At 44.5% G+C, this 20482-nt stretch overlaps 2 protein-coding genes across 5 annotated transcripts in view; both read right to left on the bottom strand.

Annotated features, from left to right (window-relative positions):
- The window catches only part of LOC143518509 (nuclear GTPase SLIP-GC-like), a 160387-nt gene that overhangs the window by 75543 nt on the left and 64362 nt on the right, over positions 1 to 20482 (bottom strand). The window lies entirely within an intron of this gene.
- Positions 694 to 20482, bottom strand: part of LOC143518505 (nuclear GTPase SLIP-GC-like) — a 30964-nt gene continuing 11175 nt past the window's right edge. For 3 of the 4 annotated variants that reach the window (XM_077011009.1, XM_077011007.1, XM_077011008.1), the window contains exons 2-19: positions 13986 to 14009; positions 13805 to 13900; positions 10211 to 10316; positions 9904 to 10126; positions 9527 to 9738; positions 9207 to 9401; positions 6106 to 6284; positions 5813 to 5855; positions 5572 to 5676; positions 4541 to 4637; positions 4289 to 4422; positions 3548 to 3706; positions 3306 to 3463; positions 2707 to 2851; positions 2277 to 2385; positions 2062 to 2195; positions 1875 to 1962; positions 694 to 1750 (exon numbers count right to left, since the gene is read on the bottom strand). In XM_077011009.1, the coding sequence (XP_076867124.1) occupies positions 1695 to 1750; positions 1875 to 1962; positions 2062 to 2195; positions 2277 to 2385; positions 2707 to 2851; positions 3306 to 3463; positions 3548 to 3706; positions 4289 to 4422; positions 4541 to 4637; positions 5572 to 5676; positions 5813 to 5855; positions 6106 to 6284; positions 9207 to 9401; positions 9527 to 9616 (1692 nt within the window). In that variant the 5' untranslated portion in view covers positions 9617 to 9738; positions 9904 to 10126; positions 10211 to 10316; positions 13805 to 13900; positions 13986 to 14009 and the 3' untranslated portion in view covers positions 694 to 1694. The remainder of the gene's footprint in view (positions 1751 to 1874; positions 1963 to 2061; positions 2196 to 2276; positions 2386 to 2706; positions 2852 to 3305; positions 3464 to 3547; positions 3707 to 4288; positions 4423 to 4540; positions 4638 to 5571; positions 5677 to 5812; positions 5856 to 6105; positions 6285 to 9206; positions 9402 to 9526; positions 9739 to 9903; positions 10127 to 10210; positions 10317 to 13804; positions 13901 to 13985; positions 14010 to 20482) is intronic. The other variant, XM_077011010.1, reaches the window with a different exon arrangement.

Consider the following 20482-nt stretch of genomic DNA (forward strand, 5'->3'; position numbering starts at 1 on the left):
ACGCCCCACTTTTCGGTTTTGTCACGTAGGGCTCCACCCCATCCTTCTAATTGTCACTCCGGTCCCCTGTTCCATGTGCCTTGTCTGTTTATCCCGCCCTGTTTCCATGGTTTCCCTCTTTCTGTCACACCCCTGACGTCAGTGTTCTCACCTGTGTCTTGTTAGTTCATTAGTTCTGTGTATTTATAGTTCCTCCCCAGTCTGGTGTGGGTTATTGTGTTCATTGTTCTGTGAGTAGCTATGTATCGTTCCGCTGCCCAGTCGCTCTGTTTTCTGTATCCTGGTTGTCTAGTCTAGTTTGTTATGCATTCTACCCGTGTTTTGTTTAAAGTATATCGTTCAGTCTCTTAGTCTCTTGTTGTACTTTGCTTTCAGTTATGTCTCCCGTGTTTGATGTTCTGACTCCTTATCCGATATGACCAATGCTTTCTTGTTGGACCCTGATTTCAGGACCGCGGGAACAGGAAACCCTTTCCGGGTCACGGGAACAGGTGCAGACCCCAGACGGGCCTCAGGAACATTTGGGGTAGGCATAGTGACGGCCTCAGGAACAAAAGACCCCTTCCAGGTCACAGAAGCAGGTGTAGGCATGGGAGTAGACTCTCTCTCGGTCTCAGGAACTAGGGTTGACCCCTTCTTGGGCACAGGAATCAAGTGCAGGAAGGGGAGAGAGGAAAGACCCAGGACAGAGCCGACACTCAACTGTTTTTATTGGACATGAAGAAACACAGTCACATACTCAGAATTTTCAGAGACTGCAGGAGGGAACCTCCACAGAGACAAGGAGAACATGGAAACTCCACTCGACTTGAACATAAAGCCCCAGTGCTGAGAGGGTTGCCCATGTCAAATGTTTCTTCTCTACAGGCTGCCTATGATTATAAGTGACTACTTTAACAAAAGGTGCTCACATACACTGATCATCATAAGGAGTAAAATAAAGAACAGCATGGGTGTTACATGGTATTGAACACAGATAGGAAGGATCACATGAACGTCACATGTGTATGAAAATAAATAAAATAAGATTTTCTATTACATAAGCTTCCCAAATAAACCCCATAACAAAGTAGTTCTCCAACACCACTACCAATTAATACTAATAGGAGTAAAAACACAATTGGCATGCAAATACCTACTTCAATAATTAAAGACACCATACATGCAAATCAGTTTATAATAGATAATAATTCCCATTCCCATCAAAACGGAACATGTGAGACGAAGAAACAAATAAGCATAAGCTGTGACTTCCTGGAATGATAAAACAATATCCGATATAAAAAATAAACAAATAAAGCAATGAATTCATTAAAATATGAATTAAGCAAATTGGAATGACAGCAAGGGTCATGGTACAAAAGCTTTAACATTTTTACTGCTTCTGGTCTGAACAGATCTGGGTTTTGGTTTTACAATTTGCACAAATAATTTTAAATGGCAAAAGGAAATATAATTAAAATACGTTTGTGTAGTTAATAAAACTTATAGATGATTAACAACATTGTAGGCATTATTTCATGAGGGCATAATCTGAAGGAGTAGAAATATTTTTATGGAAATATCTGATCTACAGACCAGACTGGTTGAATAACAACATATTTGATTAACACCATTGGGCTTATTAGCACCAGTAGAGTTTGATTAAAATCAGACAAAATATTGATATAATTCTTTAGCTCTTTAGCAGCCAATTAATCATAGACATGAGTAATTAACTTCTTCAGTTCCTTTATCTCCTCAGAGACATCTAAAATGAAGAAAGATATGCACTATTTATCGCTTGGAAATTTATTTAAGCTTAGTGAGTTACATTTACAATATTAATATTATGGTGAGAAATGGCCATGCACTTGTCTTTAATAATCACTTACCTATGTGAGGCAAGGTGTTTTCACTATAGAGTGAATTATTCATTGCTTCTCTAAGTCTTGTATTTATTATCTCCATTAAGGGTTCATTCTGTTTAAGGGAACATGCCAGTGTTCACGTAATGACACAGAATATGGATTTAATATGTATTGAAGGCTGTTAATATACATTCATTGCAGAAATACCAACCATCTCATCTTCAAACATCTTCAGCAGGTCTTCCTGTGCGTTCTGGAACATGGAACTTCTTGATGACTCTATGTGGTCCAGCAGGATGGCCACTTTCTTTTTCATCGAGCCTGTTCCAGAAACTGCAGCAGCTTCTACAGCAGGACAACAGTGATCACGTCTTTGTGGAGATACATTAGGATTCAGCATTGTCAGAGCCATAAGCAGTAGCTTACCCTCATAACAAGGCAGCATTGAGGTCTTAATGGACTCGGCAAGGGAGGCATATATTCTCTTTTTTTGCTGAAGAACTTGCTGTTTAAGCATAACCTTCATGTTGTTTTCCTTTTGGAATGAACAAATTAAATAAAATGGTGAAAATAGCAGGAAATATAATCATGCTCCAATATCATCAACGCTGTACACGTTTTGATGTAAAAGGTCTGACAGCCAAGAACAGGAGGCTGATTGTGGAGCAGGATTCGCTTTCCAACATGCAGCAGTGGGGCTGAACAATAAAACACTATAGGAGCCCTTATAGTAACTGAAGACTGTGGAACATCTTACACCATCCATCATGGTTGTCAGGTAACATCATAATTAGACCAATGGTATGGAATACTGTATAAATTATATATAATGTTGAGACAGTACTGACTTGTTTACCTCAGTTTTAAGGAATTTCAGCATGTGGCTTAGCACTGGGGAATCTTCATAGTTATGCAGCAAGTCCTCTGGTATTATAGTGAAGCTGTCAATCTTTGTTTGCAGTGAATCTGCATTTACATCAGTTTCATTCCCCTGGAGGCCCCTGGATAAATATTTAAACGAAATATGAATTATTTTGAAAGAACTACAATATACACAACCATGAAGGTGGAACGCTCAGTTACATTTGTCCCTGACGTTTTCCTGATGTGACAGGGGAACTCTTCACTGAAACATGGTTACTAATTTCAAGAGATCTTAGAACAAAAGAAGATATTAAGGTGCTGGAAGCTTTTTCAACTGAGAGAGTTGAGAAGACTTTTGTTTGTGTTTTGTCGCACATGTTTTAATATATTCAGGCTTTAGTTCTGATTAGTCTGCTTGGATTTAATGCTGTTTTGGTATTTACCTTTGCCTGTTTTGTGACCTGTTTTTTTGTTTGTTTTGTTTTCCTTGGACTGTCCTTTGCATATTCAAACTATTTGATTTTACTTGTGAGCCTGATACTTTACTTAGTAGTTATGTTTGAAATTAGCAAAACGCAGTTCACTACTCACGAAAAGAAGTCACTGAATTCTTTATCGATGTGGTTGTACATGTGTTTCACCAGGCATCTATTCAGATCTGATTCTACCCCAGTCTTAGACCTGTAGTATCCATCATTACTGCACAATGCCGCTAGAGTTCGGTGAAATCCACGACCGTCCTTTCTTTTCTGAGTACACAAAAGAAATTTGTCAGTATGAAATAAATCAGTTGAAACTGATCACAGATATTAGATTAAGAGAAAACAACTCACCGGTTCTATCACTGTTTTTGCATTTTCAATACAGTTTCTTTCAGATTCCGCTGCTCCATTTGAGAGATGTTTTTTTAGAAAATGTGAAATAGTTGTGAAATATTCTTGCATGTTTTCAGATGCGTTCTGAAGATTATTCATCAAATCAAATCTCTCCCTCTAGAACAGAAATGTGAGAATGACTTAGTAAGTGCAAGTATGTATAGTGTAACATACATGCACCAGATGTATGATAGTGAGACTGATTTTGTTGGGTTTCATGTCTATGCTCTTCAGGATTGGTGTGTGTGCTACAGACCGATAGTCACTGAGCTCACTGTCATGTATGTATGATGTCATGACAAACAACCAAGGCAGACTAGACAGACTTTGACACATGTTGCAGTCAGACAAACTTGGTGGAAGGTGGCGTGGTCATTTTTTGCTTGTGTCAAACAATCTATACGTTTGCTGATGTAGCCATCAACAGACGTTATGTGTATTCCTCTAGGTCAGAATTGTCTGTGGGCATGAGATTATGTGTGTATATCATATGTGTGTGTATGTTATATGTGTGTGTATGTCATATGTGTGTGCATGTCATTGTCACTGCTGGGTTGAGTAGACCACCACCAAACTGGATTGCCATAAAAAAATTAAAGAATGTTTCCATATAAATGTATCAGATGTGGATGGTGAAGCTGGAGTGTTTCATCTCTTATGGCAGTTGAGTCAAGACTTTACTTCCATGATGAGACTTACCGTGTCTGCGTTGGTGTTCTTATAACCTTGAATCAGAGAGAGGATTCCAAGTGCACCAGAGATATAGAGATTTGCAGTTTCAGTTGTGTGAGTGTTGTTGTATGACCTCAGGAGCTTCTTGAGCATGGGGATTTCTGCATATGTTGAGATTAGAGAATACCATGAAGAAGAAGAATATGTCTGTCATTTTATACAAAAGCAGCCAGGTTACATTTGTAAACTTTAATGTGTCTGGAAGAATGTATGCTTTACCTGTATCCTCTGGTTTCAAAAGTGGATTTTCTTTGCTGGACTCTTCAGAACTCACAGTGAACACAGAAAAGAAGTTGTCGCCACAATTGAAATGTTCCTAGAGCAGGGAGAAAAGGAAAACTATTGATTATAGACTATGGAGTCAAGCATACCTTAAAGCTCATAACTCTTGTGTTAGATGTTAGTGGTCATTTATACTGTCCTAGAAAATGTATCTTGACCACGCAAAGGTGGGGCCACTGACAAACTGACAAACTTCAGAATATTTCAAAACTACTGAATTAACAAGGTGGCAACTGAAAACATGAAGAACAAAGTGCACATTGTCCAGCAAGGATGAGACACAAGCAGACATACAACACCAACTATAGAACAAGACAAAGACCAGCGGTGTAAATATATGGGGAGGACAAACAAGGAACATTCGGGGACAGTTACCAGGAGGGACTGGGGATGAGACTCAGGTAAGATACATAACAAGAGCTGGGTAGGAACACAGAACTAAAACAACAACACATGGTAAATGAAGCACATACAACAGACTACAGGTGAACAAGGGGAATTACTGTGATAGAAGTCACACAACTGGAACACAAGCTCTGGTTCCAGTGATTAGAGTCTGCCCACACTAGCAGAAACTGTATCTGAGCTCGTTACAATAACTGTGTGAGTTATACATGATAATCTGGAATAATGACAATTTGGCATTCAAAACGACAAAAAAAAAAAAACAGACAACAGCCTTATCCAAAACAAAGAAATTACTGAATGTCAATACAAGGCTTAAAGCCTCCACTTCACTTATGATTGGAATTCAGTTAAAAAATGTGGATGGCCATTTCTTACTAGTTTGTTATGCATTTTTAAATAATTAATGATATTCATTTATCTAACCCTAACCCTTACATACCCAAATTACCTCTATAAATATAATTACAATACTACTCACTATACAACATAGATTACCATACGAGTATGAACAGTAATCTCAAGAACAGGAGATGATACAATAAACAATTGAAGAAAACTACCTTTATTGTGTCTTGTTGGTTAAATATTTTCCTCAGTTTTTCCTTAGCTGTTCTATTTCTGTGTATTATACATGCAGCTTTTCTCTTACTGGCGTACTGAGGGTCCTGTAAGGTAGAAACATTTTGTTTATACTTGTTTATACTACATTTAACTCGTGGTAACATTGTCCATGCTAATTTAACTTTATTTCTTCATATTTATTTATTTTTGCTTTAAAATTTATTTTAAAGTCATTATTACCTCTGATGTGATTTGAAAGTCTTCATCTATGAGCTTGGCAGATCTACATTTCAAAATGTTTTTGTCATTTTAAAATTCCAGTCAAAAATATTTACATTTTAATTTAACTAATATATTCACATGTTAAAAATGCATTGACACCCATATTTATGGACTTTAATCAGGTGGGTAGTAAACACAGTAAGCTAAATGGTAAGTGTGCCAAATGTTTTCCCGTTCCTCTACATCATAAGAAAAGAAGCAGATATAGTAATTATAACATTACAGTTTTAAGAACGATAACTATTGTTAACCTCATGTAGCTCTGGGGGTTGATGTCATCAGTCTTGGTGCAGATGAATGAGATACTACTGCACTCTCCACCTTCTGCCATGTCTCTTACACTGTTGGACAGAAGACTCCAGGCCTCCTTGTCAGAACCAGCACGATTTATTTCACTTACAATCCACACGGTAGAACAATCTCGCAGTTTCTGTAGACCATCAAAGAATATTAAATAAAGGTTATGTATATGAAGAATATTAATAACATGATATAATCAGCTGTCAATTAATGGCCAATCAGGTGTCACGCCTGACATTTATTATTTGCCCTTAATAAATATTGCTTCTGTCATGTTGTGGGGGGGCCCCCTGCCGGTCGCCCCCGGTTACAGCGGCAGCAGTCCTGTTTTTGGTCACGTAATGTTCGTCCCTCAGGTGGGCGGGACCCGTGATCCGTCTCACCTGAGGGTCATTTGTTCGGCTATATATGTCTTGTCTTTGTACCAGTTGACTGCTGGTTATTATTTCCTACATTTGGAACAATGCATGGGTTTTTTGTTTGCACACTTTCTATTAAACCATCCTATTTCCCTGAGACTTGGCGTGATTGCTTCCTTTTTAGTTGCTCACCCTGCCCGTCACAGAATAACCAGCCACCCTTCGGAAGCCGCCAGTCTCCTTTACTTTCTCCTTCGTTCGTGGTCATGTCTCGTGGTAAGTGTTTGTCTACGTGCTGTGGGTTTGTCGTGTTTTGTCCGAGAGAGTGTTGAGTCTGTCCCCACTCGTCCCGCCGTGTTTAAATGTTGTTTGTGTAAGACCCGTAAAATCACACAGCGGTGACTAGAGCTGGAGACCAGTAGACTCCGCACTCGCCCAGCGAGACCACCGGTACCTCACAGTATGCTCGTCCGTTGTTCGTTATCGTCAGTTTATGTGTGTGTGTGTACGTTGTTGTGTTTTTGTTTTAATAACGACGCGGATGGGAGCGAGTGTGTGGGTGTGCCGTGGTGTGTGTTTCGCTGGTGGTGTTCATGTGTGTATGTAGACGGGTCCACCGATGCATGCTGCACGCTAGAACGCGTGCGACGCGAGAGTCTCTCTGCTCCTTTCGCCTCGCTCACCCGATATCCCGTGGTGACGGGGGTGAGCGACTGCGGGCCAGAGAGACGCGTCGCTGTGGGCGTGACGCGCAAGTCGCTCGCGGATAGCTCTCTCTCTCCAAAGATCTACGGATCCCGTTATGAAAACGGTGAGAGAGAGAGCTGGAGTAGGCGCGTCGCGCTCCACAGAGCGCGCGCATCGGTGGGTCCTGTCCGTTTGTTTGTGTTCTGTCTTTGCGTGTTCGTTTTGTCCTAGAGTGTAGCGTGCTTTGTTTTATGTAATTCCTCTCTTGCACCCCTCTTCACTGTGTGTGGGGAGGGGCCCATTTGATGTCCCGTGCCACTGGATGTGGCACGGAGGGCATCTTGGGTGCATGAATGTTATATGTTGTGTATGTGTTTTTTGTTTTGTTGTTCCCCGGAGGGGCCCCCCCTAAATATGTTTTTGGGGGGGAGCTATGGGGTTCCTGAGCCACGACATGTGGCTCAGAAGGCGCTGCTCCAGCGAGAGACCGGACCTTTGGGAGGGACCCCTGAGCAGGGAGGAGCCCCTGTACCCCTTTGTAGGCTGAGGATGCCTGGGGTGTATGGACAGGGTGTCTCCTCATGCCAAGAAGGGGTCCCTTCCCCCCTGTGTAAAAGGGGGTCAGTGGTCAGAGCAGTGCGCGTTTTGTGTTATGTGTTGTCGGTGTGCGTGTGTGTGTGATGTGTTGCAGGTCGCTCCTGGTGGTGGACTGCGGCACTCCCAGACCTAGTGGGGTCTCCAGGAGGAGACCCTCTCCTTCGAGCTCGGGGTGACCACCGTGTCCCTGATGTGCATTGCCAGGGCCCTGGTCTCTGGCGCTCCTGGGTTGGGTGGAGGAGTCCACCTTGAGATGAGGGGCCCAGGGAGGGGTTCACTCCCCAGGAGTCTGGGGTGACCCCTAGCGAAAAGGGCAGGGGTCAGCTCCGAGCGAAGAGGTAGGTTCGGGAGGTGGTCGGTAGAAGCCGTGGTCGCACCCCAGTGTGGCGGCCTGCACACATCCACACCTATGACGTATGTTGGGCCATGTGCTCCCGGTCCGCACACAGCGGTGGGGCTTAAGCGGCCTAGGGCCGGTTAGGGCGCGAGAGCCCTGTGACCGACCGGGGCGGGGTTATCGTGGCTTGTTGACGGCCCAGTCGGTCCAGGGTCCCGCCCAGGAGGCGAGCTAATCTATGTGTTCTTTTGTTTCAGCTCCAGGACTGCAGGGAACGGGTCCCTGCCTGGTCTGCGTCCTGTGACGAGGAGCTTTTGTGTTTTGTGTTTCAGCTCAGGACGGCAGGGAACGAGTCCCTGTCTTGTCCCCGCCCTCCCGCCCCTTTGTTGTGTTTTGTGTGCTGCCGCTGTAAGCCGCACATCCGGAGGGGAGTGCGGCTTTGGTGGGGGGGTCTGTCACGTTGTGGGGGGGCCCCCTGCCGGTCGCCCCCGGTTACAGCGGCAGCGGTCCTGTTTTTGGTCACGTGATGTTCGTCCCTCAGGTGGGCGGGACCCGTGATCCGTCTCACCTGAGGGTCGTTTGTTCGTCTATATATGTCTTGTCTTTGTACCAGTTGACTGCTGGGTATTATTTCCTACATTTGGAACAATGCACGGGTTTTTGGTTTGCACACTTTCTATTAAACCATCCTATTTCCCTGAGACTTGGTGTGATCGCTTCCTTTTTAGTTGCTCACCCTGCCCGTCACAGCTTCACTCAGCCTGTTACTCACTTCTTGTTACAGTAATTTAATAATTACCCATGTTCCTTTGTGTTTGTAGCCTGCAAATGTGAAAATGTTGTGTTGTGTAGCAGCAATGCAGAAAACCAGTTTCCACTCCCATCTGTCATTTATATGTATATTTCTTACTGCTTGAATTGTGCCATAAATATTACTGGTGTCCTGTAGTAAATGTCCATGTCTGGTACACTATACTAAATCCATCCTGGCCCTATCTTTGTAGCACATGAGATATGAGGAAAGTTTCACGTGGACTTTCCAGAACATTCTAAAATGAGCAGCAATACTCACCAATCTCCACATCTGATCTCTGCTCTTGTTGCAGTCTCCAGTTCCAGGGAGATCCACTAACACAACATGCTCTAGAAAATCTTTGCAGTTAGGAATCTTGATGGTCACACTCTTCACTACCGGCCAGTAACATCCCCCAAGGCTCGAATCATCATGCTGAATATAACAACCTATCAAATCTTGGAGCTCAGAAGCCTGGTGTGTGCAAAATGAATATAGACACAAAGAAAGATTCTCAATCACATACATTGAATCTTGCTTTTAGACACTGTTGGACTAGAAATTTACAAAACATCAAAAAGAAATCCACGTTAACCTACATTTTTGCATGAAATTGTTTTTGTTTTGGATGTGAGGAACTCTGGAATTTCTGAGAACCTCTCATCTTTCATGAGGTCTTCTTTGACCATAAAACACCTTCTTCTCCATACAGTGCTGAAATCTTGTCATTTGCTGCATTGAACATTTCATGATCCTTGTCATCATCTTCAGCTAAAACTTTCAAAAGTGTCTCAAGTTCATCTTCCCAATTCTTAAGATTAATAGAACATTATTAGGACAAAAGGAGAACATAGAAAAAACATTAAAAGAACATTAAAAACACAACTGGATAGAAATGATAGGAGTTTTTCTGCCTTTTGGAGCATTAGAAAACAGGTACTATGGCCAACATACTATGGGAGAAATATTCTTGTACCTGTTTTGAGATGAATTCAATCTCAGCTATGTAGTTGGAGTTTGTCACATTGGCTTCCACCTGTATGATGACTGATGTACAGGCACAAATGCTTCCTGAAGGCAGCAGGTTACTTTCCCCCAGAACAGCGTTGATCAGTGAGCTCTTACCAGTCCCCGTCCTTCCAAACAATCCCACAGTCGTTTTCTTCTTTATGTCTTCATCCAATTTTGAAAAACTTGCCCTGTGCACAAAAATGCATTGAAGGTCATTTTCATGCCAAAATGTCTTTGGCATTTGTGCCATGAATCTGCAGTGACTACTGTACCTGACATACTGAGTGAGCTTCTCAGTGGAGCTGTTTTTAGTTTCATTTCTGAGTTTATGTTTAACACTTGTAATGATTCCTTTGGCTAATCTGATATTCCTCGTCACTTGCAAAGACAAACACAAACCAAATATTAATAACACAATACTTGTACTACAAAAACGTAAAATGACTGAGCCATAAGTATTGTAATACTTTGTGCTTATCCAACCATTTTTATTGTATTAGGATTACATTTTGAAACACTTCTTAGTTGCTTTCTTTTAGTTGCAGTTTTTGTCCTAAATATTAAATATTAATATAAAAGTTATTACAATTCCAAACAACTTCTTTCAAACTGCAGTCTGTGCTACAACACAGTTGGAGGATAGTTCTGATTGTGCTTGTCAACACAAACAGACACAGACGTCCACAAGAAACACCATTCCTCATACCCAGAGAGGACTGCACCTCTGTCACGATCTGCCCCTGACTCCTCCTTCAGTGGGGGGTTTGTCACGGTCCTCCCCTGACTCCTCCCTCAGTGGGTGGGGTTTGTCACTGTCTGCCCCTGACTCCTCTCTCAGTGGGTGGGGTTTGTCACGGTCCGCCCCTGATTCCTCCCTCAGTGGGGGGATTTGTCATGGTCTGCCCCTGACTCCTCTCTCAGTGGGTGGGGTTTGTGACAGTCTGCCCCTGACTCCTCCATCAGTGGGTGGGGTTTATCACAGTCCGCCTCTGACTCCTCTCTCAGTAGGTGGGGTTTGTCACGGTCCGCCCCTGACTCCTCCCTCAGGCTCACTTGTGTTTGTGTATATGTTCTTCTGGCATTAAATGTCATTTGTCCCCAATACTTGCAATTTTAGAAGGAACAGTCTGTCTTTAAATGGATATATGCAAAGAATGTCAGTGGCTTGTTGAAATTATATTACAGGATGTAACCAGTGAACAGGTGAGTGGGGGAGGGGGTGGGGGCTGTTTGGGATGGGGCAGGGATGTGGGGGACAGGGATGTTTGGGATGGGGCAGGGATGTGGGGGAGGGGGACGGTGTCAGGGCTGGCCCCAGGGCGGCCTCTCCAGTTGCCACCAGGAGCAGCCCGCGAGTCAGACCACAGGCTAATCAGCGGTGATGGCACACACCTGTCATCCTTTGTTTATAAGGACGACAGACGCAGTGCCTCACCGCTGAGTTGTCTGCTTCATGTCGTCAGCCTTAAGCCATTTCTCTTTTGTCTTTGCTCGGTGTCTCGCCACCCTGCCTCTTGCTCGTTCCAGTTGTTTTATTTATTTTTCTGTCCATTCGAGTTCTTACCTCCTGCGCCGCTCTCAAGTTTTCCTCCCACTGTTATTCTTCCTGTCTGTTTGGTTTTGGTTTTTGGGAAGGGTTTTTTGTTCCTCGTGGCGTTTGCCAGCCAGCCAGCTACCTCCCCTGGCGTCCTTTGTTTTCTCTTTGGTTTTCTGTTTGTTTGTTACATGCGTTGAGTATTTCCGCAATTGTTTTCTGTTTTCTCCCATTACACACGTTGAGTATTTCCGCAATTGTTTTCTGTTTTCTCCCATTACACGCGTTGAGTATTTCCGTGATTTTCTGTTTTTCCCCGTTAAACACGTTGAGTATTTCCGCGATTGTTTTCTGTTTTTCCCTGTTACACGCGTTGAGTATTTCCGCGATTGTTTTCTGTTTTCCCCCATTACATGCGTTGAGTATTTCCGCGATTGTTTTCAGTTCTCCCTCTACGTCGGCACTGAAAAGTTTAATTGTTTCCTCGCGTGTGTGCTATCGTTCAGTGCACGGACGAGGCGCTTGGGTCTGCCATCTTTAAACATCTGCGGGAAATTCCATCTCCTACATCTCCCGCTCTGACAGAACAACTCAGCCATAACATGGACCCAGCCGAGTCCCACGATATAGAGGGAATGAAACTCGCAGTAACCATACAAGGGCAGGCTATAGACAAACACAATCAAACGCTGCAACAAGTACTAGAACAGCTACAAAATGTTACGGTGGCCCTGCAGAGCGTTAGCCAACCGCTTGCTGTGCCCTCAGACCCGCCGATAGCTGGGGAGGCTCCGGTGGGTCTCTCTGGTACTCCTTACTCTGAGGCCCTAACACTCCACGTCACCCTCTCGTGGCGAGGAGCTCCTGAAAACAGGCTCCTCGTGCTGGTTGACTCGGGAGCAGCCGGCAATTTCATTGATGCCTCCTTTGCGGCTTCCCTCGGGATCCCACTCGTTACCCTCGACACACCCCTCACTGTGGCCGCCATCGACGGAAGGGCCCTTATGTCAGGGAGTGTGAGCAGCCAGACTATCCCCCTTGACATGAGAATAGGGGGCACAGCGAACGCATAACACTGTATGTTATCAGTGCCCCTAAGTTAGGCCTTATTCTCGGTCTGCCCTGGCTCCAGGGCCATAACCCAGACATCGACTGGCTGCATCTGTCAGTCAAACAGTGGGGCCCCCTATGTCGGACTACCTGTCTGGTGGCCGCTAGTCCCGGTGTCGGCAAAGGCCCTGCTAAACAGATAGACATCACTCCCGTTCCTGCTGATTACCACGACCTACAAGAGGTCTTCAGCAAACAAAAAGCTGGGTTCTTGCCCCCACACAGACCCTTTGACATCGCTATCGACCTCTTACCCGGTACGAGTCCTCCCAGGGGTCGTCTGTTTTTGCTTGCTCCGCATGAACGCAAGGCCATGGATGAGTACATCCAGGAATCCTTAGCTGCTGGGCTCTTATGGCCATCTACCTCTCCTGCGGATGTGGGATTTTTCTTTGTGGGGAAAAAGGATGGTGGTTTACGGCCGTGCATAGATTACTGGGGGCTCAACAAAATCACTGCCATCGGCCTTCAAAGCACTGCAGCAGGCTACTGTTTTTACCAAGCTGGGCTTGCACAGTGCTTACAACCTCATCAGAGTGCGTGAGGGGGACGAATGGAAGACTGCTTTTATTACTCCTTCGGGTCACTACGAGTACCTTGTGATGCCGTTTGGGCTCATAAACGCTCCAGCTGTCTTCCAAAGGTATATAAATGAGGTGTTAAGGGAGACTTTAGACCACTATGCTTTCATATACCTGGACGACATACTGATATATAGCTCAAGGAACACGTCAGGCATGTTAGAAGGGTTCTCCAGTTGTTGCTGGAGAACCACCTGTATGTTAAATTGGAGAAGTCGTCATTTCACACGGAAGAGGTCTCGTTCCACGGTTTCCGTGTCTCCAAGGGCAAATTGGCCATGGAACCGCCTAAAACCAGGGCTGTAGCCTCCTGGCCGGTGCCCACGTCGGTTCAGTGCTTCTTGGGGTTCGCATTACACGCATTGAGTAATTCCGCTATTGTTTTCTGTTTTTCCCCGTTACACGCATTGAGTATTTCCGCAATTGTTTTCAGTTCTCCCTCTACGTCGGCACTGAAAACACAGCACGCCGTTTCATTGTTTCCTCGCATTCAGTGCACGGACGAGGCGCTTTGGTCCGCCATCTTTAAACATCCGTGGGATATTCCGTCTCCAACATCTCCCGCTCTGACAGATGAGGCTGTTTGGGATGGGGCAAGGATGTGCATAAGGACTTTATTAAAAACACAGTAAAAATCTCACCATCACTCATCTCCTTGGGGCTAGGACACTGCTGTTTGTGTCTTTTTGTTGTTTCATGTGAAGTAGAAGGCATGTCTTCACATGGCCTTTTGGTCTCTGTTAATGAAAATCAATAGAAAGACATTTTTTAAAAATGAAAAACAATCTTTAATATAGAGCTTTAAAAAACATATGTAGTTACCTCTGTTACTCATTTGCAGTTATCCTGAGGAAAAATTAGAAATATTTCAATATTTCAATTATTCATGGAAATAGACCTACTATAGCAAGCTGGAATGAAGCAGTAATCTGGAACCAGAGTTTGATGTATTTCAGAAACTCATCATATTGCTATACTTGTAGTGGCAAATTTCGGTCATGGGGTTCATTAATTAACCACTTCGTGCGTGCAGCCTAAGAGTTTCTGACTCGTCTCCATGTCCAATGTTTAACCGCTATTCGTATTACTTCAGTGTACTCACGGACCAGTTGAGCTTCATTTTGGTTTCGTTTATTCTTGTCGACGTGGTAACACAAAAGTATCTTGGTACAAAAATAAACACAAAAGAAAATATATAGTTTGATCAAGCACCGTTTGTCTTCCTTTAAGGCACTGGGCACATAGACACGGGCACGGTCAAAAAGCTATACGCCTTCATTGCTGCACGAACTTCACCTTCTACCCAAAACTCCACCCCCCCACGTCTTTTTAATCATACTTATCCCACCAGACCCTGCTAACCAATCCAAACTCAGCATCAACATTATGCTTCTAAACAAACATATTTAAATTACAACTAGTCAAAAAAAAAAAAAAACACAATGCTAAACATTATTCTGGAATATACATTCAACAAATACTCATCAAAATCACTTTCAATAATTTGGCTCTAACATTTCCAGCCCCTAATTGTAAGACATGAAGGCTGACAATTACTCACTATACTACTAAATCTGGAGCCAAATACACACACATAGGTATTACCTGCCAATAAAACGCACATCATTTGCATAACCTTCAGAAATGTACAATATTCACATTCCTTCCCTTTTTTTACTCATGTGTCCTGTTCGCAAATAAAGCAAAGTTTGTCAACAGGTCTTTCTAAAGTGTTGGTCTTTGTCTTGATGACTACACGCCGCACAAGACCCTTGGCGTCTGGAATGACCCGTTGAACCCTCCCCAGTACCCATGAGCTTCTGGGTGCAGTATCATCGACAATCATGACGATGTCCCCGGCACTCAAGTTGTTCTTGACGCTAGTCCATTTCTGCCGCTCCTGCAGCATGGGTAGATATTCACGCACCCACCGTTTCCAAAACATGTCGGCAAGGTATTGCACTTGTCTCCATCGACGCCGGGAATAAGAGTCCTCCTTCTGGAACAGTCCAGGAGGAAGAACTGGCTGCTTCTTCATCAGTAGCAAGTGATTAGGGGTTAACGGTTCAGGATCTGCCGGATCGTCTGTCATTGTTGTCAGTGGTCTATTGTTCAGCACCGACTCCACTTCGCACATCAGTGTCAGCAAGCATTCATCGCTGACTGTCTGTTGTTTGAGCACAGACCGTAAAACCTTTTGCACAGATCTGATCTGCCTTTCCCAAATTCCCCCGAAGTGAGAACCTGAGGGTGGATTGAATATCCACTGAATTCCTCTTTGCATCAGGGATTCTGATATCTTGAACTGATTCCATTCTTGAATTGCTGTACGCAACTCACGCTCAGTGGCCACTAGGTTTGTGCCGTTATCTGAGCGCATGATGGCTACCTGTCCTCTCCTACACACAAAACGTCTGATGGCATTCAGACAAGAATCAGTGTCCAATGTGTGCGCAATCTCTATGTGCACTGCTCTTGTTGTGAGACAGGTGAACAGCACACCATATCTTTTTACTGTACTGCGGCCTTGTTTAACATCAAATGGCCCAAAGTAGTCGACCCCCACGCTAGTGAAAGGAGGGTTGTCAGGCAGAAGTCTGTCTTCTGGCAAGTCTGCCATTTTCTGCTCTAAAGGTTTGCCTTTAACTTTCCTGCAGGTCACACACCTTGATAAAAACTTTCTCACTACCGAGTTGGCAGAGGGTATCCAATACTTTTGTCGTAGCTGGGAGAGCATATAAAGTCTCCCGCAGTGCCCAACTCTTTCGTGAGTGTCTCTCAAGATCAATGTGGTGACATGTAGGTCCTTCGGAAGGATTACTGGATGCTTAGTGTGCTCAGGCATAGCTGCAGCAGAGAGACGACCTCCGACTCTCAATACACCTTCATGAAGCTCTGGATCAAGTTTCCGCAAGCTACTGGTTTTCTTCACACTGTTGCCTTTCTTTAGCGTGGTGATCTCTTCCTGGAAACTTTCATTCTGACAGAACTTGATGATCTCTGTTTCTGCCCGTGTTAGGTTTTCCAAGGTAAGCACTGTGATTGTTGTCATTGGTTTCTTGTCTTGTTTGTTTGTGTTGTCTGTGTCTGTTTGCTCTTTCCTTTTTTTGCAGCGTTGCAGAAGCAGGTCTTTGAACTTGAGAACCCACGCCACAGCTCTTTTCAAACGGTACCAGTTCGAGTAACGGTTGAACAGTTTGTTCACAAATTGAACATCTTCAGCAGCGTTTGTGCGACAAACTGTGGCAGTGTGTCTCACTTCATCGTCACCTTCATCACCTTCTGCTTTATCAGGTCTTTTCGGCCAGCAATGTTCTGGTTCTTTCAAAAAAGCTGGTCCCTGGAACCAGCTTGTGTTCTTCATGAATTTGGTTGGTGCCATCCCTCGGGATGCGCAATCGGCGGGATTAGTTGACGTGTCAACATACCTCCATTGTTGGGGTGTTGTCAACTCTCTGATTACTGAGATTCGATTTGCAACGAATGTCTTAAAGCGAAGCTTTTCATTCTCAATGTATTTTAGCACAGTTGTACTGTCAGTCCAAAACAAAGAATCAAGTAGATCCATCTGGAGCTCACTTCTCAGCATCTTGTCTGTCTTTACTGCAACCATCGCTGCTGTCAGCTCAATACGTGGGATAGTGACCTGCTTGATTGGAGTCACGCGGGATGTGCCCTTCACAAAGGCACAATGAGCATGTCCATCTTCCCCAGTCAAGCGCAGGTAAGAAACTGTTCCGTACCCACTTTCACTTCCATCAGAAAAATGGTGGAGCTGTGCTGTTGCGACAGGCCCAAATTCCACTGGTTTCACACATCTAGGTATGGTCACAGCTGACAGCTGGCTTAATTCTTTCAGCCAATTGTTCCAATTTTTACTGAGCTGCTCTGGAATCTTTTCATCCCAAGCAAGTTCCTCTTTGCACAGATGTTGCATTATCAACTTTGCAGGAAGAATTGCAGGAGCAAGGAATCCGAGAGGGTCGTAGATGGAACTCGTGATCGAGAGAATTCCTCGTCTTGTGACAGGCTTGTCTTTTACGTTGACCCTGAACTTGAAGGCATCAGACTCAGTGCTCCATAGAACACCTAAGGCTCTCTCCATAGGTAGCACGTCGTGAGCCAAGTTGAGGTCTCTAATGTCTTTTGCTCTTTCTTGGTCGGGGATAGAGGAGAGCAAAGCTCGGCTGTTGCTTGTCCACTTTGTTAAACGAAAACCTCCACTGGCGCACAGTGCTGTTAGGTCTTTGTACAGCTTCACTGCCTGATCTTCATTGGCAACTGATGTCAATGAGTCATCGACATAGAAGTTATTCAGTATTGAGTTCACAGCTTCTTGTGACGACTTGCTGCGGTTTTCTTTAGCCGTTCTTCGAAGTGCATAGTTTGCGCAACTAGGAGAAGAAGTCGCACCAAAAATGTGGACTGTCATCCTGTACTCAACAATGTCTTGACTTAAATCCCCTGCTGGCCACCACAGGAAGCGCTGCAGGTCGGTATCATCTTCCGGAATGCGGACTTGATGGTACATGGCCTCGATGTCTGCAATAATGCCAATTGGTTCTTGCCTGAAGCGGAGAAGGACTCCTATCAACGAGTTCGTTAAATCCGGTCCCTGAAGTAGCTCACTGTTCAGTGAGATTCCCTGGTAACTGGCCGCACAGTCGAAGACAACGCGGAGCTTCTTCTTCTGTGGGTGATATACCCCGTGGTGGGGAATATACCACAGTTTTCCATCATGGCGGTTCAGTTGCGCCTTAGGAATCTCAACGGCATACCCCTTGCTCATCATATTGTTCATAAAGGCTGTATATTCTTCATGGAACTCAGGATTCCGTTTCAACTTGTTCTTGAGATTCAATGCACGTTGTAACACTGAACTGCGATTGTTTGGCATTTGGACACATGCCTTCTTTGTTGGCAGACTTATGTAGTAATGTCCATCCATAAGACAGGCAGAGTTGGACACAGACTCCATGAATTTGTGGTCCTCTTGAGACATTTCAGATCTTTCATCGCAGTGGCGTTCAGGAAAATCATGGTTATACTGTTGTATAAGCAGACGTTCCGCACTGTCGATGGCTATTCTGTTCACAGCAGCATGTGATTGTGCATAATGGGCAGCTGCGATGTCTGTCTCTCTAAGCGGCCCATTCAGGATCCATCCAAGTGCAGTTTTCACAGCATATGGTCCGTTGTTCTCACTTGAGATCACTTTCCATGGTTCCAAAATAGTGTACTCTTTGGTTCCAATGAGAAGCTCCACTCCAGCATCGATCTGAGGCAGCCTAACCTCACTGAGGTACGGCCACTTGTCAATCTCTCTCTGACGTGGAATGTTCTCTTGAGACACAGGGATGCTCTTCTGTGTATAAACCTTTGACAATGCAATGAAGTTGTTATCTTCAATGCTACTGACCTCCAAGTCTGTGAGAACGTAGCTTTCCACCTTGCACTTGGCATTGATGGTACTCAACATGAGATCAGTGCGTCTGCCTTGCACATTCAGCTGCCTTGCTAAAGCTTCCGTACAAAACGACGCAGAGCTGCCGGGATCCATGAACGCGTAGACCTCGACAGTCTTGTCACTCTTGCTGACTTTCACTCGCACAGGAACAATGGCAAGCACACAACTGTCTCCAGCCCCAGTACAGGCACTAGTCTCCCTTCCTTCTGACACTTCTGGTGGTTCACTGGCAGCACTGTCTTTGTTGGCCTCAGTTCCAAATGGTTTCTCCTTTGTTGCCTCCTTAGAGAAATGCAGCAGGCTTGGATGCTTCATAGCGCAAACATCGCATGTCATCTTCTTCTTACAATCCTTGCTCAGATGACCTTTCACTAGGCAACTGAAGCAAAGTCCATTCTTCTTCAAGAAGCCCACTATGTCGCTATGAGCCTTTTCTTTAACCTTGCGACACTCCAGCAACGTGTGGTTCTTTCCACAAAACAGGCAGGGCTTTGCAAAGGCACTGCTGAGTGACACACCTGACTTTGGCTTTGTGTTGCTTGACTCACTTCCACTAACTTGGTCAACTTTAGTAGCAAAACTACTTCCTTGCCGTCCTTCTTTCTTTAGTTTGATTCCCTGCTGGGATTTCTTTGTGACCTTATCTGTGGTTGTGGCGTCAATATCTCCGAAAAGCGGGTCAGACACAATCTTTGCTTGACGTTCCACAAAGCTCACCAGCTCTGTGAATCTTGCTCTTTTGTTGCTCTTCTCCTGGATGTCATAAGCGTGAACTCTCCATCTTTCTCGTAACTTAAATGGCAACTTCGAAATGATGGCCCTCATAGTAGTGGGGTTGTCCATCTCTTCCATATAATCTAAATCTTCCATGGCGTTACGACAGCTTATCAGGAACACAGAGAATGCACTCAATACTTTGCTATCCTCTGCCTTGATCTGAGGCCAGTTGGATACCTTCTCAATTAGTGCCGTAGCCACCTTCAGCTCATTGCCATACCTTTCTTGCAGCAGCTTCAAAGCCTTATCGTAGCCGCGTTGTTCAGGCATATGCTGACAGCTCCTCACTAGCTCACGAGGTTCACCTCTGGTGTACTGATCTAAGAAATATAGCTTGTCAGCATCGTTGTCTGCTCTGGAATCAATGGCATGAAGGAATGCTCTCATAAAGGTCCTGTACTCCAGCGGGTCTCCCTGGAACACTGGCACGTCTCTTTGTGGTAAGCGGAAAAGCTGTTGGTTCCTTGCAAGCATCTCCGTGATGGCTGTCTGTCTTTGGATCATGCTGTGCATCTCGCTAGTACCTGTGTCTTGGTACGAAATACCTCTGGGTTGCACAGGCGGTTGCAGCATAGCTCTGGGTGGCTCCAGTGTCGGCTGCTGTGGAGCTCTGGGCTGCTTCGGTATGGCACCGGCTGACGCTCCTGGGTTACAAGTAGGCATCTGGTATGTAAGTCTTTCAGTGAATAGCCTTACACTGTCAGTGAATCTTGGCATGGCTGAAATGTTTTGCATATCACCATATCCATCTTCAATATTGGAATCAATAAGTGACACCGGTGCTGCTTTGGCCCCACTCACGCGAGACAATCGCCCTTCAGATTCTTCATACACCTTTACTTTGGCCATAGATACTGCAAGAGCAGTTTCAATTTCTAATCTTTCTTTTGCAGCTTTAATTTCTGCTTCTTTCATTTCTAACGCTTGTTTTTCTTTTAAAGCAGATGCTTGTGCCTTTAGAGCTGCTCTGTTGGCTTCTTCTTTAATTCGTAGTTGACTCGATGTAACTGACACTCTTGATCTCCTTGAAATTCCAGAAACACTATCCATCGGTGTTACCTCTTGATCAGCTACA

The sequence above is a fragment of the Brachyhypopomus gauderio genome, chromosome 7 (assembly GCF_052324685.1).
Source record: "Brachyhypopomus gauderio isolate BG-103 chromosome 7, BGAUD_0.2, whole genome shotgun sequence".
In the NCBI taxonomy this organism is placed as follows: domain Eukaryota; kingdom Metazoa; phylum Chordata; class Actinopteri; order Gymnotiformes; family Hypopomidae; genus Brachyhypopomus; species Brachyhypopomus gauderio.